This window comes from Crotalus tigris, unplaced genomic scaffold (genome assembly GCF_016545835.1).
Source record: "Crotalus tigris isolate CLP2741 ecotype Arizona unplaced genomic scaffold, ASM1654583v1 scf7180000020587.70762, whole genome shotgun sequence".
NCBI lineage: Eukaryota > Metazoa > Chordata > Lepidosauria > Squamata > Viperidae > Crotalus > Crotalus tigris.
In genome coordinates, this window is record NW_024098091.1 from 24022 (window position 1) to 42977 (window position 18956).

At 38.8% G+C, this 18956-nt stretch overlaps 1 protein-coding gene across 2 annotated transcripts; it reads left to right on the plus strand.

Moving 5' to 3' along the window:
• Positions 1–4341: 4341 nt before the first annotated feature.
• CDCA7 (cell division cycle associated 7) lies at positions 4342–17495 on the plus strand. Of its 2 annotated transcripts, none has more exons than XM_039367125.1 (10): positions 4342–4498; positions 7610–7732; positions 8149–8259; positions 9894–10136; positions 10630–10707; positions 12039–12227; positions 13251–13391; positions 14683–14832; positions 15350–15486; positions 15626–17495. In XM_039367125.1, exons 1-10 carry the CDS (start codon positions 4478–4480, stop codon positions 15654–15656), a joined length of 1224 nt encoding a protein of 407 aa, XP_039223059.1. In that variant the 5' UTR covers positions 4342–4477; the 3' UTR covers positions 15657–17495. The 2 variants fall into 2 exon arrangements, with proteins under 2 accessions (XP_039223059.1, XP_039223060.1); XM_039367126.1 differs by having other exon boundaries at positions 4428–4556.
• Positions 17496–18956: the final 1461 nt, after the last annotated feature.

Consider the following 18956-nt stretch of genomic DNA (forward strand, 5'->3'; position numbering starts at 1 on the left):
TAAATCCACCTTCTTCTTCCCTGCAAGAGAGTAGTTGCATTAATTTCCATTCCCAGAAACTTCCTCCAATATACCTGACCATATTTGGTGATCAGGAGTGTGATCAAGTAGCCTGCTTGGACAAGAGATCAAAACCTCCATCCAATGACCATTATCTGGCAACTTGCTGAGCTGATTTAATGAGGTGAAGTTGCTCAGAAAGACTTTGTTCTTCCATTTCCTCCTGTGAGAAATCACTCAAAACAATGACCTCTGCAGGTTGCTCTTCATAGAACAATTGTCCTTTCTGACTCTACAGAAGCTGCAGAGAATGAAATTGCATCTCTATGTGTTCTAGGAATACTGAATTTAGACTTAAGAAGATAGAGGACTTTATTTATTTAAAAAAAAACTATGCAATATGGCCTTCGAAGTAATTATTTTTAGATAAGTAAAGGTGTATTTAGTTTTATAATTATGAGGATCTTTTTTGAAATCTGACTTAATTTTTTTATGCAAGTATATTGTCTTCTTTTCCCTTTCTGGATGATCTATACCAGGGGTGTCAAACTGCCGACCTGCGGGCCGGTTGCATCATACGGAGGCCACGCCCACCCCAAATCCGGCAATGCACATGACACATCACGTGACACAGGTTTGACACCCGTGATCTATACAAAATCCAAGAAACAAATAATTCAAATCAATTTGTTACGAGACACTGCCGTGATGTTAGGGAAATAAAATACACTTATGCGGCAGGCCTTGGAGTTAGAAAAACTCTCACACACTTGGAGAGTTAATATGAGGGAGAAACTACTTGGTTACTTAAGACTTAATTCTTTCTGCAGATAACTAGCTACTGAAAACTCTAAAGATGACATGACCCTATAGTTTAGTAGCCAGGCACTTCTTCCAACAGCTACAACCATAGTTGTAATTTGCAGTGATGCACTTTTATGCCTGAGAGGGAGAAAAAGAGTAATGATGTTGGGGATTCAGTCTGAAGAAAGAGCACAACACCGAGGAGAAGAATCATATCTCTTGCAATGATCCTTGGGTGCCCACTTTATGAAATTGATGGGGGATTTAGTCCAGGACAAGGAAAGTTAATTTGGTTCTGATAGGATTCGACAAAGAGAAAAACTGGGTTTGACCCTGGTCATTTCCGAAAGATGGGAGGAGGATAGAAAACGGTACAATCTCTATTTTGCTTGTAAGATTTATTTTCTCGATTACAATGGTTCACTTGAGCTTAGAGGCTGGGAATTGAGATATGGCAAAGTTTTATGACTTGAGCTGAGCCATGCCACAATTAAGCCAGAGAAAATCAGCTGAGTTCTCCAAGGAAAATGATGTAGACAAGGACAGAGAGGCCCCCCAAAATAAACTAATCAGATGGTAATTAACTATAATTGGTGAAATGATAACCACAGAGCCACACAATCATGTCTTTTAGGCTAAGAGAGGCTGTTACAATATTTATTTTGATTTTCCAAAGATTCCTTTTACACAAAGCTTATCATTTCTCTTTCCAGTGCACCTTTACAGATATTCAAATATTTCCATAGAAGTTGGGATTTGGGAGGAGCATGTCGCATTGTTAACTTCACCACTTACTGTATGTGCTTGAAGCTTTGAGATGCAGTTACAAGAAGTTGGAGCATGCATTGTGATGTCATGTTTGTGTAACATTGTTATTTAAGGTTTATGCCAATGTCAATAAAACTGATTAACTTTAAAAGTTTTGGCATGATATGCTACAGTTTGGGCACAATGTGCCTTTCTGGCATCTTATGGTTATGGTCAACCCAATATGCTTAGAATTCCAGAACTACAATAATCAAATGAAAGTTATAGTTATTTCTCATTAAATCACTACCAGTTATCCGAAGCTTTCTTTATTTCAGCAGTATATTTAAGAAATAGGGAGAAGTAATTATTGCTGCTAAAATACTGGGACCAATGTACTATAAGGATAACTAGAATTACCCTTTAAAATTCCATTGTAAGATCGCTAAATGCCAGAAAAGAAATTCCCTGATGAGGTATTATTTAGCTGCGATATCTGGATTGCAAACATTTAAACCAGTGGTTCTCAACCTGTGGGTCGGGACCCCATTTGGGATCGAACGACCATTTCACGGGGGCCGCCAAACAACGCAGTCCGCCATTTTTCCCCCTTTTTCTTAGCTGTGCTACTTCCTTTTATTCTATTGGCTTTTGAAAGCCAATAGAATAGACTCTCTTGAATAGAATCTAATTCTATTGGCTTTCAAAAGCCAATAGGAATTGTCCAGGCTGTCTCTGCCCTGCTGAGCCTGCCAAAAGTACCTTTCTGCAAACGGTGCTGCACCAGTTGAGTAGTCCTCGACTTATGGCCGGTTGAGTAGTCCTCGACTTATGGCCGGTTGAGTAGTCTTCGACTTACGACCGGTTGGGGTCGCGGCATTAAAAAGGTTGAGAACCACTGATTTAAACAAACATTGGATGATAGCAAAGTAGTTTCTGCATCTTTTTTGTTGCTGTTGAGTGATCATTCACCTACACAGGTGAAAAAAGATGACAAATCGGTATATTTTAAGCTGACTATTGGTAAAGCACAAATTGGGATAGCAAATGGATACATGTAAAGGATTATAAAGTATTTTGAGTCTTGGTTTTTCCTGACCGAAAACCAGGGGTGAATAGACAAATTACAACACAATGGGTGCACTGTTGGAAAACCTGAAAGGGTGGGGATCGATCATCTTGAACAAAATCTACAAGGCCAATTAAGAGTTAATAATTAAAAAAAATCAACAAGATGTTATTTGCCATGGCTCCTTTTGCTTAATAGCCATGTATTTGCCTGGCTAGCCCAGATTAAAGTGAAATTATTATCTGCATCAGAAGAAAAAGAGCAGATCATGCACCCAGCTCTTTTGCACAGGCTCAGATGGTCAGTGAAGTACCCCTGGGTACCAGCTGAGTAGAAAGAAACCTGTATGCAGTTCATATCTGGTCTGGTCCCAAAGTTTTTCTTTTTATGGCTCTTTTTATACCTGTGATGTATTTTAACTCCATTTTGATAGAAATAAATGGAGTTCATTGTCAGTTCCAGCAATTATTTGTACTTGGTTGTATACTTCTACAAACAATTTTGATAGGATTCCTGGAAGAGAAATTGTCTGGAAAATCTAAAGGTATAGTTGCTTGTATGTGTGCGCAAAGGGGCAATCCCTTTCTCTGCTAGTTGAAAAGCACTGGTGAACTAAAGCTGATTTAAGAGACTCAAGTGTGGTCTAGTCTCCAGAGAACAGATTGTTTGCTTTTGTGTGCACTGTAAGAAGCCAATGGTGCAGGTAAGTATGTAATTAAGGGCTTATTTAAAATTGAGATTCTTTTACACCAGTCTGCTGCATGCTCACAAGGAATAATAACACACCCCTTATACTGTGTTTTGGCCTCTGTAAGTACTCTACTTTCCAGATTATTCTTGGTTCATGTTACCAATTATCTGGGTGCCACACGCGTGGAGTTTGGTCCTAAGAAACATTATAGGAAACACGGAACAAATATATCAATCTTCTCAACAGCAGTTTAAATTGGTTTTATCACACTGAAAATATTTCAGTACAAATATACTTCAAATATACTTCATATATTTCAGTACATTACTATACTCTTTATGCTGTATTTTTTAAACTGAGCAGAATCTGGTTTGACATTACTGAAAGTGGCACATACAAAGAGCGTGTCATAAAGGTTTTTGAGGTCCTCTTGATTGTTGTTCTTTAGAAAACTACATTATATTTAGCCCCTATTCATTTTAGTGAAAAAAAACACAAGCATTTGCTCATTTTATAATGATGCAGAAAGTTAATTGAAATGTAATCAACTCTTTCTGGAAGCGAATCAAGAAAGTTCTTTCATTAAAAGTAGCCATTCCCATATAATAGTCCAAGAACTGCTTTCATGTTTTGTAATCGCGCAAAGGACATCTGGCATGTGTTTTGAGGCGAACTTTAACTTGTTTCCACTAGTCACAAAAGCAACGCAACGTAACTACAGCACTTCCTTCCAAGGCAAGTTAGGACGTGAGGTCCCCCCACTTCTTTCCTAGTGTCCCCTCCCTTTCCTTCTATGCAAATACTTCGTTACTATTTCGCGCCACAGATGTAGGTCCTTGAAGAACGATAGACGTCTATGCTAAACTTGAAAAGAAAAAAAACCCTGGCCAGTTTTCATAATATTTTCCACTTTTACTACACATCCTCTTCACGACTCTTCGAAAACCGTGTCTTATATGATCAAGTGGCGTAATGAAAAGCAACGTCTGCGAAAAGCAAGGGTCGTACCTTCCAGGACCATAGCACTTTCGCGGGAAAAAAAACCGTATCTAATCTCCGCCTCCGGCGAATTCTAAGCAGCTTTGGCGCGAGTCTGAGCGTTGGGTTCCTTCCGCTGACCCGGGAGAAGCTTCGGGTGTTCAACGCGTGGCAAATCTGCAGCTAGTATGGACCCCTTCGGCTTGCAGGTGAGCGCCTTAGTCGCAGCGTAGGACTGTCCTGTAGACATTTACTTTTTACTTTGGAGTAAGTTCTGGTCAACTCGTGAGATTGGGTTGCTGGGGAAGTCGGGCGGTAAAGTTAACTTTTCTCGGAGTTTACAAAGATCCGAGGTTAAATTTATTACGGACTAGTGAGGAAAGCCTCGCAGATGTTATAATGGGAATGAATTTGGAATGGGGGAGGGAGAGAGGGAGTAAATGTAAGCTTTGCAATACGGTATCTTTCGCTTTTAGCGTTCCTTGGGCCTCAGCCGGTATAATGGCAAATGCGTTCGAAGAATTGCCTCCATGCAATCATTGCTCTCTGCATATTGCGCGGTTAAGCGCCATTTGTACAGAGCGATTTTCTCTTTAAGCGGACATATGCATGCAGCCTTTAAGGTACGAGGCGAAGTTGTTTGGGTTTAAATTCCTAAAGAGTCAGCCGCGTTTGGAAAACGGGGTGCTGTGTAAAACTGGGCTTTCCTCCCCCCCCCACGTGGCAGTTTAACCCTCTACGTAAGTAGTAAGAGCTTTTTTTTTCCTTTTTAAGGGGGAGTGCTGCTGAAGTCAACGAGAAACTTGTAAAAGGCAAAAGTAACGCTTCATTCAAGGAATAACTTTCCACGATTCCTTTTAGAATCTGGAAATAAGGAGTAAAACGGCGAGGCTCTTAGTTTTATATCCTGTAGTAGAGAGTCGGGATAGGCTCAGCTCGGGGCGATTTACACACTCACAGGGCTTCCCGCCTGTCTCTTGCCTTTTTTTTTTTTGTTCCCCAGATCGGCGTGCGCTAGGCGGTAATCCTTTGTTTCACCGCCAGGCTCCCCCAAGTTTTTTTTTTTCCCTCTGAAAACTTGCTCCTCTATTTGACTTGGTTTTTTTTTCCTCCCCCAAGAAATAAACTTCATTGCAAATAAACTTTGTCTCCTCGGGCATTTTCTCTTGCTCTCGATGGGGGAGCGAGAAAAAAGCCGGAGAGGTGGGCGGGGGGGGGGCGAGTCTTTGCTTATCCCGCGCTTATCGATCTCTTCGAGTTTGGTTTCCTTCTCCCTCCCCACCCGCCTTCCTCTGGCTTGCGATCGAGCTGAGTTTTCATTTTTGGGGTGGCTTCAGCGCTGAGGGGAGGGGTGTCAGAAACCCGAAGATCCCACCTCTCTGATGGGTTTCCTTTGAGCATGCCGCGAAAAGAGAGTGGAGGGAAACCTAAATCCTTCCTTTGAGAAGGGACACAAGAACGCATGGTAGACTCGCCTATTTCCTCCGAGTCGCTGTAGGAAGGGACCTGGATGAAAGCTGGGGTAGAAATCCGATAAATAATCAGACAAATAGGTTGGCTGATGTTCAAATATGAAATACTCTGTCCCGTTCTTTAATCCCAGATTTATGTTTGTGGGACATAATTTTGTCAGAAGTAGAACTCTTGAGAGAATTTTTTTTTTTTTTTGTATTCTCTGGTGGTGCAAAAAGACATGGATGAGAAAGAAGCAGAAATGCCCTAGGCCTGAAGTTCAGTATGGAAAAATAATGTCGATATGGGTTTGAATATTAGTATGGAGAAATATGTGGTTTTTAGTCTGTCTCAAGAGCAGAAGCTGCCAATTGGTAGCATTACAGTACAATACTGTAGTCACAAATTGTGGTTACACCTATTAATGACACTTGCCTGTCTTTACATGCAATAAACTCTTAACAGATACCCTTCTACAGTTTTGAATTAAAAATTGTTTTCTTAGCCCATTTGTTCTCAGGGCTGTGTAAATGGTGACCTGGTGATTTTATTCTCAAATCAATCTGAAGTAGACTAGCCTGAGTTGCTGGTTCAAAGTCATCCATGAAACATGATTTAATGGCACTCTGTTGTTTTAATCTGATACATTGGCACTTTTTTTATCTGGTTAGCCTGTATGTAATTGCCAGTTTACTTATTCACAGGCCTCAGGGAATGAGACAGATTTTCAGGGAGGTGTGCTATGGTGACAGGATTATACCGTAATTTGTTGCCACATTACCTTTTTGGCATTAAAAGTATGTGTTGTGGATTCTACCAGTCCTAGCAATTTGACAGTTTCCACATTTTTTAGCTGAGTGTTTCCTTCCCCCTCCATCCTTTTCTCCTGTTTTCAAATATTAGTATATTGCCTAATGGCTCAGTACAATATCTGTGACATTTACTGATTTAAAAAAATGCTCCATTTTGAAAAACAATTATGCATTTATAAAACCTTTTCATTTTTAACAGCTATCTAATACAGCAGACACTTCCAGTTAACTTTTATTTGTCCTTTGCCTACATATTTTTTTTCAGAAGCAAGATCCAATGGGACTTGCTGCTTCTTGGGGAGGATAAATCTATATACTTACAGTTGGAATAGAGTGATAGAATGGCATTATATGATTGAAAAGATATTCGAGGCAGAAGATTTATATGATTTTTTTTTGCAGAAAGACTTTGACATATCTTAAGTTTACCTACTCATGGGGCATTTTTTTAATTTCATCTTAATGGCATTTTACTTCTGACTGACAAATCTTTAGTTTGCCGTCCTAAACTAAAGACAAGAGTCAATAAGTTAGATACACGGTTATGGAATCCCAAGCTGCATTTTGCTTTTGGGAGATCATGGCTAAATCTGAATTTTTTATGCTTGTGGTAATGTACCCACAAGAATGGTTGAATTGAGCTGATGAAGAATGCATGGCTGCCCTATGAGTTGTCTGTAGCCAAAATAGGGCTAACAATTTTGCTATGCTGTCTTAATTGTAAACTGGTGGTATAAAAGAATGTTAATTTTTAACTGGAACTATTCCCTTACTGTATGTTGTAGATAAATAAAAGTCCCATAAAAGTGCAGTATGTGTCTCAAGAGTTGTATTGCTTCCAAAATATGTATAATTTTGCTATTAAAACCTCCCCTGTTTAATAGATGGTGCTTGTTTTACCAGAGTGGCACAAAATATGATAGAAGTCTATTTTTTTAAAAATTAATGTGTACTTCAGTCTAGTCTATAGCCAAACTAGATAGCTTAGCTTTATTAGGCCAATCTACATAAAACACGTTATAGTAATTAATTGAGTTGTCATTGTCCATTTTACAGGGCAATCTTTCAGGGAAGAGAAAATCCACAGCATTCCGTAATACTAGGCTAATCCCTATGGAAACGTCTTCATCCTCTGATGATAGCTGTGACAGTTTTGGCTCTGATAATTTTGCAAACACAGTAAGTAAAAAGTGCAAGAATAAACAGAAATTGTATGTGTAGTGTTCAGAAACACCCCATTTGTGATTAAAATGCTTTGCTTACATTTCTGTACAGCAGTTATATGAATATACAGTATGAACTCTAATTTCATTTCACTTCTTCCCTGGTGCTCCTAGGTAGTAATTGTTGGAGGTAGATTAGCCACTTAGTCTATCCTTTTGAAATGTCGCCTAACCTAACATGCCTGATGATTTGCCATAAAAGCTCTGAAACCATTTGTAAACCTCCTGAACCATTTTTTTCTTTGTTACAAAAACTATTCTCTTGTAGTGCACTTGTAAATTGCGATTTGCTCTCAGAACAGCTTATGGAAAATAGTTTCTCATTAAAAAAAGAGAGAGAAAGAAACACATAGTGTACTTATTCTCTTTAAGAAACCAACCTGCAAGCCAGAAGTTGCAGAAGAAATGGCTAAAATATTTTATGAGGATTCAGATGAAGAATCTTTCTGTGGTTTTTCGGAAAGTGAGATTCAAGATGTGCTGGTGAGTTGAGCATTTGAAGTTCCTAATTACTCTTGTCCTTATTTTGCACATGGAAATAGGCCAGGTTCCTTCAACTCCCATAGTCTGAGAAATAGTTGTTTTGATTGAGAGCCAGCAAGGCAACTCAAAATTATCAGTCTTGCAAATGGGGATTGAATCTTGGTCTTCTTGTGTAAGATTGGAGCTTCTTTTCCATACTGTGGTAAATTGTTTTATCGAAAAGGGAAAATATTCTTGATAGTGATGAAGTAGTTCTTTTGCTCATGTGTAAGCTGGCAAATGAAGCTCAAATAATGTAAAGGTAGCTGTATCTTCATTGAAAAAAGTGCTATGAAATACAAAGCTACAAAAGAAAGCTCATTAAAAATAAAATGGTAGAATAACATCATGACTAGCATATACTTTCTGAAGTAATTATTACCTTAGGGAAAATACATATTTTAATAAGCTCTCCAAATGTGAGCAGTGAGGTGCCTTGCTGGCTTTTAACAGAAGGTAGCAGAAAAAAATGGGAAGAAAAAATGAAGAAGGCCCAGTTTCTAATGTCTGCTAAAAATACCTATAAAGAAAAGCTCTTCTAAGATTAACTTACCCTGACTTTGCCCTTCCCAGGATCTATGCTTGGAATAATAACTTCAGATTTGAAAAGCTGAAAGACATTTAAATGTCCTTCAGTGACTAAGGCCAGATGTGAATGGTTGCTATAAGTATTCTTTGGTCTATGTGGTCTCCTTCAGGTGTCAGTTTTTCCTTGTTTCCTCTCTTTTCAGTGTTTATAGGCTTTCCCTTCTCCCTTTTTAGACAAGAACTTAACAGACAGCAGTACATTTAGTAGAACTGTGAAGACACTTCCTAATGATTTCCTTGGGCATGACAAAGCTTTGAAGAGTGGGGCCTAACAACTTGGTAGACCTTGTAAGAGGATCCTGCTTGATGTATTTAGCCCCATATAAGGCAGGAAACTCCTTTCTATATTGTTTTAGAAAAAATAGTGCTATTTTATGTGCAGGTAGTTAAGTGTTCCGGTAGGGCCTGCAGCAGGAGAACAACATATAATCTGACATCGGAAAGGAACAAGTTGGAAAGGAACAACTTGCTTCGGGACAACTCACCACGGCCAACTTGCTTTGTCATTCACATTTCATTTTGTTCCTCCTCTTTTAATCCTTTCTTTAATGATTCTACCCCATCATTTCTTTGATATTTGTGTAACTCTTGTGCTGCAGCAAGTTGGCCGTGGCAAGTTGTCAATATCTTTCAGTGTAATTTTTCTTTAATTCTTCCAAGTCAAGAGCAAAGGTCAACAACTAATTCTTCCAAGTCAAAGCAAAGGTCAACTGAATGTAAAAGGAAAAGGAAGTGGTTTAATTAAGGTAATCTATAATATCTGTGCTCTTAATGGTGGCTCTAAATTACCGATATAGACCCTGTAACCCTATAGATGTTGTTAAGCTACAGCTTTCAGCAATTCTGGTTAGCAAGAGCAGTGATAAAGAGTTGTAATTTAAGAAAGTTGAGTGAGCCACAGGTTTCCCAATGTTTGATGTGATATAAGCTCATGAAATGTTGAGATTGTCAGTCTTAACTATACAAGTGGCTTACTATATTTTTTATGATTTGAATTTGTTCAATAGAAACTGGGAACAGATTCTGAAGACGAAGCAGAGAAATGTTCACGTAAATGGCCTAAGAAAAGTTCTGCTCCCCTTAAAGTTGCTCTGAAGTTCCCACCGCGAAGGTCTAAGAGGGGAAAGAGTGAAACAGTTCCAGCTTCACAACCTTCCTGTAAATTGGATTCAGAGGCAGAATCTGATGAAGAAAGTGGGCCCAAATTCTTGGAGAGAAGAGCTTTAAATATAAAGGAGAACAAAGCCATGGTAAACATAAAAAAGTCCTCAATAATCTTTTTTTTTCTGAATGGTGCATTAATTTTGTGGCTTGTGTTTTCATTGTCGAAACACATTCAACTTCTTGATGCTGCTTCATTAAATATTTTAAGATTACTTAATTATCAACCTCAGGCAGCCTAAACAGTATTCAAAATTATAATTATGCAGGCATTTTTAATCTCATTCCTTCAATATTGTCCATCTTTCCCATTTGAATAAAGTCTAGAATATTTTGTGAAAAATTCTGAAACAATTGGAAAAGTAGGTCCAGTAGATCATTACTATGTACTTGTCTCTATATTCATGGAGATGACCAAGAGTTTTGATCATGGCAGGTTTATTTTTTGTATGCTTCTTCAGTAATCTGTAATCAGTAATCTGATCAGTTCTATATGTGGTATTTCTGAATAAATGCACAGTTTCTTTAATATACAATCTGTCTGAATCTTTGAGATTCCACTACTTATTTCCTTCATTACAGCTTGCAAAGCTAATGGAAGAATTAAAAAACGTGTCTGGAATTTTTACGAAGAGAGGCCCACTTGCAACTCCTACTCCGGTAAATCAACCTTATGTACTTTATTAGCTCTTGGTTACTTTATAATTATCCAAAAACTATTACTGTTTTTTTCAAACCTGTTTATGGATGAACTTAGAGCAAATAAATTAAAGTCCAGTTCCTTACTGTACTATAAAATAATTGCCACTGTTACTTTTTGATATATAAAAGTTCAGTGCTCAGGAGGTTTTTAAACCTAAAATTAATAAATCAAAAATCTTTTTAAAGAAAGTCATACACTTCTATATCTTAAGAGTTCAGATCTGGATCTTGCCTAACCAAGTCCATGATTAGCAAACCACGTTAAGCAAGGCGGAGGTGGGATGCTTCACAGTCAACCCACATGTAAGAAAAACATGCCAGCACAATCTGAGCAGAGTCAGTGCTATCATATTTTTCATTTCCTGCAAAGTCATATTGTGATTTAATGTTTTGATGGTTTCACTGGGTCATACTAAAGTTTTAGTAGTTTTTATTTTTTACAGTGTATAAATGGATGGCCAATAAATACAGTTGCAATCTTCTAGAAGTAGTTGCATCAAAAAAGTATTGAGTAGATGAAAACAATTGCACTGTGCTTCCCTTCTGTTAATTTAGTTAGACTGTATTATGATTCATTAGAACCGCAGGTGACTATCCTATGAACCTTTATCTAAGGCAGACATGTCAAACACAAGGCCCGGGGGCCGGATGCGGCCTGCAAAGTGGTTTCATCTGGCCCGCGAAGCCATCCTGGAAACAGTGAGGGAACGGCCTCTGCTGCCTTGGCCCTAGCCCAGGCCGGCCAGGAGCCAATGTACAATTTTCTGGTGGCCATCTATGCTGAAACGCATTCAGTCTTAGCTCCACAAGGCCGTCTAGAAACAGCGAGGAACCAGCCCCTGACGTGTTGGCCCTGCCCCCTGGGTGCATGCTGGGGAGGTGTCACCCTTTGTGAGGAATGAAGAAATGGACCATGCCTTGGCGCTTGCCCTGGTCCCACCCCCTTCTTCCAGAGACCCTCAGATCTGTCCCACTCCTGCCCAGAACCCCACAGGCACCCTTGACGCGAACGATGTAGAGCTGGCCATGCCCACGCAGTAGGCCACACTCACTCCATCCACGCCCACCCAGTAGGCCACACCCGCCCGGCCCCCAAGGGCAACTGCAATGCTGATGCGGCCCTCAATGAAATTGAGTTTGACATCCCTGATCTAAGGGTAAGTTTGCTACAGTTTAAATTTGGAGAGGAGTAAATCTCTATAAAGTTGAGGGAATGCACTGTAGCTTATAAACAATTTAAGGTTACATATCTGTCTGACATGGCCACATTACCTTTATCCTCATCCAAGAAAGCCCAGCGTTGTCCACGGAAATCAGTTCCCAGAAGTACCCCAAGGAGGAATCCAGAAAGAAGTTCTAGGCCTCACACAAGATCCAGATCCCTAATTGAAGGTCCTCCAGATTCCATGTCTATGGAGGAAGAGGAAGAGGATCCCTATGTATTAGTGAGAAGGAAAATGTCTGATGATTTTTCTGAGGTATGTTGGTGATTTCATTTCAGACAACCAAGTAAATTGATCCTAAAATAGCCTAGGTCAGTGGTGACGAACATATGGCATGCGTTGCCAAAGGCGGCACTCAGAGCTCTCTCTGTGGGCACGCGTGCCGTCGCCCCAGCCCCGCCTTCCCCCACTGCCCCCTTCTTACCAGCAGCCCCCTGGAGGAGAGTCGCCCCCAGCGTGGCCCGCACAGAGCCAAGGACATGGCAACTGGGCAGCAGGGATAAGACTCTGCCCTTGCGCCCTGTCGCATACAGTTGATGCTGAGGGGTGCGGATGGAGGGCGTGGCTACCATGGCGCTGATGGGTTGCCTGGGCCATCAGCAGCAGGCCGTGGAGACAATGGGTGGCCCTGTGGGCGGGTGGGGCAGTGGACGGGGGGGTGGGGCAGGGCGGGGGCAGAGGCAGTTTTGGGGCACTTGATCCCTAAAAGATTTGCCATCACTGGCCTAGCTTAATTTAGATAAAGGTTTTCATATGAAATAACCATATCTAGTCACAATTAAGCTAAGCCAATAGGCTCTTTTCATCTTTTACATGGTGTACAACTATAGTTATGGTCTTTCTTGGCTTGATTGCCAAGATAATTCAGTAGTAAGATTTGCCATTGTTCCTGGCCACATTTTTTTTAGGGCCCTACGAAAATATAAGGCTGAGCACAGCCCTTGGCCTGAAAAGCTGGCTTGTCCTGATTGAAATGAAAACCCTTAAGCTGTATTTCAGAGAAAAGCATCAGAATTGTAAATGAAGGAGAAATTATATATACTGCTCAAAAAAATAAAGGGAACACGTCCTATAAGAAATCCTATAGGATGTGTTCCCTTTATTTTTTTGAGCAGTATACTTATTGAGCTGAAACCAAGAAGCCATCTTAATGCAGTAATATGATTCAAGATGTTGGTTAGAAAATGCAGTGGCATCTCTGCATAAATATTGAAGCACTTTATGGAACTTTTCAATGATTTGCCTTAACGCAACAGTACCATTTTCTTCTGGATTCAGGATGAAAGGGACACCCCCAGAAGAAAGCGCACTAGTGCTATGACTCTTCCCCATATCATCCGTCCAGTGAAAGAAATAACCAAGGAAGAGTTGGATAACATTTGTGAGACTGTGAAAGAAAAAGTCTACAACCGTGCAACAGTAAGATGATGTTCTGCGTTCGGCCCTTTGGTTTGCTTTGTCCAAGTGCATCCTTCTTGTTTTGATTCTCTCCTTCTTATTAGGAGCCTGATCCTATACTCCGATGCTTGTATTTTAATCCTGAGGTTCTCAGTGTTAGATCCAAATAAATTTTTGATCCTTTGTTCTACCTCTGACTGCATAATTGCAGAAACTCCAATACCAGGAAGTTTCTTAAGTTGATTCTTTGCAGTTATGAGATCAAACAGAGCAGATAGAGTTTACATACCCTAGCCAAAGAGTGCTTGAACGAGGAGGATCTTTCTCACTTCACGTAGACTTCACTGAAATCTTTGATGCACGACAATAATAGTTGAAGATTTGAATTGGGGAGATCCAACTTCAAGTTCCTATTTGATCAGGGAGTTCACCGGGTAACTTCAGGCCAATAACATTCCTACTTCAACCTATTTTTCAAGATTGTTGCTATGAAAATAAAAAGTCCTATTTAAGCAGTAAAGCAACTTTCAAAGAGGAAAAAAAAGTGGAGTAAGGAAGTCTTGGGTCTAATACTTTTCATTTGCCTACCATTATCTGTACATGTTGGCGAGAACTTTAAATGTAATACATTTCTGCTTCCTCTTCCAGATTAAATGTGATGGTTCATATATAGTGGTAAAAGGGAGGTTCACATGTAGTGGCTTCACTGATAAATTGTAAAAATATTAGTTTACCTAGTTTAGATACAACGGCATCTTTTGGCTTGCCACTGTAAATTTGATTAATTTATAAAATAAAGGGCGGAAGTAACTGGTACTTAGATTAAACTTCAAATATATAAAATCCGGAGTGTTTTTCAGAGAAGCATTCACTGCCCATCATTCTAAGTCATAAGGAGGTTGTTTTGGCTTTGTGCAATGTATAGAGAGCCAGTTTAGTCTAGTGGTTAAGAAACCAGGCCAGAAACCAGCAGATTGTGAGTTCTAATCCCACTTTAGGGGATTAGAAAGCCAGCTGGTGACTTAGGATCTGCCCTTTTCTCTTAGCCCAACTCACTTCACAGGGTTGTTGTGGGGAAAATAAGAGGAAAGAGTATTAAGTATGTTCACCGCCTTGAGTTATTTTACAAGTGGGGTAAAAAAAAATTAAAATATGAAAAAATGAGTGAACATATGCATTATAACTTACAGCATGTGTAAGCTAAACCATTGGGTCCGCATGACAAACATACTTAAGGCTGGACAAATGTGCAGTATCTTTTCAAAGCAACAATCAACCTGGCATGTTTTGTCTTTGCTGTTCTCTTTAATAGGGTTCTACCTGTCACCAGTGTCGTCAGAAAACGACAGATACTAAGACAAATTGCCGGAACCCAGAGTGTCTTGGAGTACGTGGCCAATTCTGTGGGCCTTGTCTTCGTAATCGTTATGGAGAAGAAGTCAGGGCTGCCTTGTTGGATCCAGTAATTATTTTATTTTCATGTTTGTTTGAATGCATGCTCAAGTTCATAAAAAAGTAGACATACAGTAGTCCTCATTTAGCGACTACAATTGGGACTTGCAATTCTGTTGCTAAGTGATGCAGGCTAAAGGGAAAATCAAATGACCATTAAGTTTTTCTTTTTCCTCACTCTCCTGTCTTTGGAACACTCATCTTGGTACTGGGATAATTCCCCAAGAATGGAATTAATGTTTCTATTTACCTTCATTGGAGAGGAAGGGATTACAAGAGAATAAGTGAGTCCACTAGGAAAATAGCACTAGCTTATCTTGGTCATGATTATTATTTTTTCAGCACTGTCATAACTTTGAACTGTTAACTGCATGAGACATTTGGTAAATGAAGTTTATCTGTATTTTTTTCAAGTTTCTATTTAAAATGTAATCTGTTTATGATGTTCTAGCTGCATCATAGCCTAATAGCAACAAGAATTAAGTTGGATCTACCTATAGCTCACTCTCCTTTTATTTTTCCTTTAGAACTGGTATTGCCCACCTTGCCGTGGGATCTGCAATTGTAGCTTCTGCCGGCAGCGGGAAGGCAGATGTGCTACTGGTGTCTTGGTTTACTTAGCCAAGTATCATGGGTATGATAATGTCCATGCTTACTTGAAAAGGTAAATTTCATTTTTCTTTATGAATCAGATACAAATTACTGGCATCCAGGTTCAAAGAGGCATTTCATGTTTAGAACAATATTAAGTTACTTGTTGATTGCCTTAGTTTCACTTTGTTTTTTTTTTCTCCCCCTTACAGTCTGAAACAAGAACTTGAAATGCAAGAATGAACTTCTGAAGCAATTACAGAATAATCTTCAGGGCATATGCTTAGATTGTCTGATTTGAGAATTCACTTTTATTAATGGTTGGGTTTTTTTTAAAGAGAGAACAAAAATTGTGACTTTTGACTGAAGTTCAAAGTTGCAGGATAGCGGTTTGTAATATTGTTAAATCAAAGCTTTCTTAGTCCCGTTTCATGATGAATGCTACTGGATCTTATTAGCATCCCACAGAGCAGGTAGAGGTCTCATTCAATCCATTGGGTAGCAGCGGCTTCATACAAAGACTATAACCAACCAAAAGCAGTAGTTGCCATTATAATTCTCCTGAATCTCACTGAGATTTTCTGGTGGCAGTTTGCATAGGTATTTTCCCCATGCAACTTTTGAGTTTATGTTCATGTTGAAACTGCCGCTGTCACATTATCCTAACTATTGTTAGTGTTAGCTGAGTCCAATTTTTGTTTCCCCTTTGTTGGAAAGAAAGTCTTTTGGGGGGGCATTCATTGTATCTACATTTGCAGTTGTCATGTATAGTAGATTCAGTAATGAATCAAATGCTAGCTTTTAAAGCTACTGTAAATAGCAATGATTATCTAATTGCACAGCAACTTAAGTTCGTGATAACTATTTTTTTTTAAAGAAGCAATGATAAAGAACTCAATACTTAGGTTCAAAATTTTGATAGTAATTGAAATGGTTTAAATCAATAAGTGTAAAGTGTACTTGACCAATCATGCTTAGGAGCATGTTTTGTTGTGTTTAAAATAGTACTTAACGATGAAAGCTTGATTAAAAGGGACTTGAGAAGATTTAGACTTATGAAAAATTAGTGAACAGTTTGATCCTAAAGCTAAGATCTTGGTAAGAGATATTTAAAAGGAACCATTAGAGTTTGGGAAAGCAGTTCCATTATAATTGCAAAAATCATCAGCTGGAAACAAGTCGTTAAAAGAAACTCTCTCTTTGCAGTTAATCCAGATTTTTGCAGATCGGTTCAAGTAATTTTAAATTGTATTATTTGACCAAATAATTTCACTCGCCTGATGCCTAAAACATCATGCATTACATTTTCTCAAAAATTGTGTGTCACAGATAGGGATTCATAAGTCTTCCATCATAGTTTATGCTGGAGCCAGTCTTGCATCATCTGCATATTAGATTGTAAATGCAAGGTTTTCAGGTGGCAATTTGATATAAACTGTGCTTGTCTAAAGAAGTGACCATGAACAATAGAGTTTCATGAGTTGTAATGTAGAGAGGATCCTAATTGGTGATATTTCAAACTGTGTTGGTTAATAAGGCATGGAGCTTGTGCATCAATCACAGGTGGAGGTTGTAGCTTTCATTTACTAACTGCTTAGTGTATCTGCTTAAATGCTGTGCTAACTGGATAAAAGACTACTCATCCAAAATTCATTGGGTATAAAATTCATCAGTGTTGAATAAACTGCAAGAGGGGAAGTGAATAGATGTTTTGAGACCCTTTAAGAAAGAATCACTTTTGCAACTTTCCCATATATTACTCATACTTGGTACCATTTGTAAGCAATTCAATACAGTATAAATTCTAAATGAAATAAGAATATCATCTCTCCTACAAAGAGTTTGGGTTTCATTTCCGTAGTGTACATTTCAGGGAAAAATCATCGGCTGTTTTGCTTTGCCTCTAAAATTGTGGTCCTGTTTTTCTGTATTTCATGAACAGGTGTTAATGCTTAGACACATACGTGGCTATTACTTTCTGCAGACAGTAACACTAGAGTAGTTTGAACAATACTGTAACCTGATACTTTTTATGTATGAGATGTAATTTTGATATTAAAGTTTGCTTAGCAGTGGGCTGAATAGGCCATGTGTATGTGCTTCTGTGTGTGCCAAAATCTCAGTTCATTTCAGCAGAAGGGTTGCTGGTATTTTGTGCACAGGATAAAACATGCATGACACCGATGCTATAAGAAAAATGCTTGCAGATAGGGACAGCTGTATTTGGATTTTCCATATTTAATTGTAATCAGAGCAGGATATTAACAGAAAGGGAAAAAACACAATTGTAGCAGAGAAATAATTTAAAGTAAATATTCTTTCCCTCCCTCGCCCCATCCTTTAAGCAGCAAAGTTGTGTTTAATCTCAGCTGTGATCTTTGTCTTGTAATGTTCTGCAGACGATCTTCCCCATCCAGAGTATGACCAGAGTTAATCTAATCTATGTAGGTGGCATCATATGCAGAGAGCTGTGTTACATGAATAAAAGTTATAAATTGTTCTTAAACTACCAAAAGGGGGAGGGAGTTATGTTAGTCTACAGTAGCCAACATTCAGGAGTCCACCTGAATTTACCACCTCGTCAGATTAAAACATTTATTAAAAGACATAAGCTTTCCTGAGAAACAGCATGTATGCCTTGCCCCAGATTAGAATGGAAAATTTTGTTACAGTAGCTTTCTCTCTCTTAGACAAGATTTTTTTTTTCCTAGTTAAAGTGAGCCTGTAGTTCTCCTATTCTGAACTGAGTTGGATCTTCACTTTTAAAAGCAGGTTCTGTTGAATGAGTTACGTTTTATATCCTGCACTTGGGATAATCCTTAAATTGAAAACTCAGACTGATGAGAGATGCCAGGAAATCCGCCAGCGTATCTGTGAAGGCTATACTATTCGCATCACAAAGCAAACTCCAGCCATTGTGAATGAGTCTTGCTTTAATCCAGAATGATGTAAATCCATAACTTCACCCCATTTCCTAGGAACATGTAATTAATAATTTGTACCTTATTTTTCATAGCGGCTTTCAATCCAAAGCAATGGTGTTGCCTTTATTATAAAATAAGTCTCCCCCCCCCCATAGTGTTGCACTGCTGAAAGGGAGAGGGGAATTAAATTTGCTGATCTGCCTGCTGAAATCCTCAGGCTGAATTAAGGTAGCTTTTTAGATCCCTGCCTATATAAGCAACATCAAAATTCATTTTTTTCCCTGTTATATTAAACATAACATTGCTATTATGGTTATTCGTGGTTTTACTGTTTTTTTCTTTTTCATTTGCTATCTTTTATCTTTATATCAAGGAATATAGATGGCCTTGTAACCCTTGACACCTGACATTAAGCCCTGGAATTGAAGAGAAAAAAAAAATCAGTAGCTGGCACTGTGTATGGAAGAAAATAATTGTTTATGGCACACAGCTTAAGCTGTGCTGGTAATCACACTGAAAATACAATATTTATTCATTAGATCAAATTTAATGAAGCCTCCTGGCAGTAATTATAAAAATTACTGTAGCAGTAAATTACTAATGAGTTGTGATGTGCTTC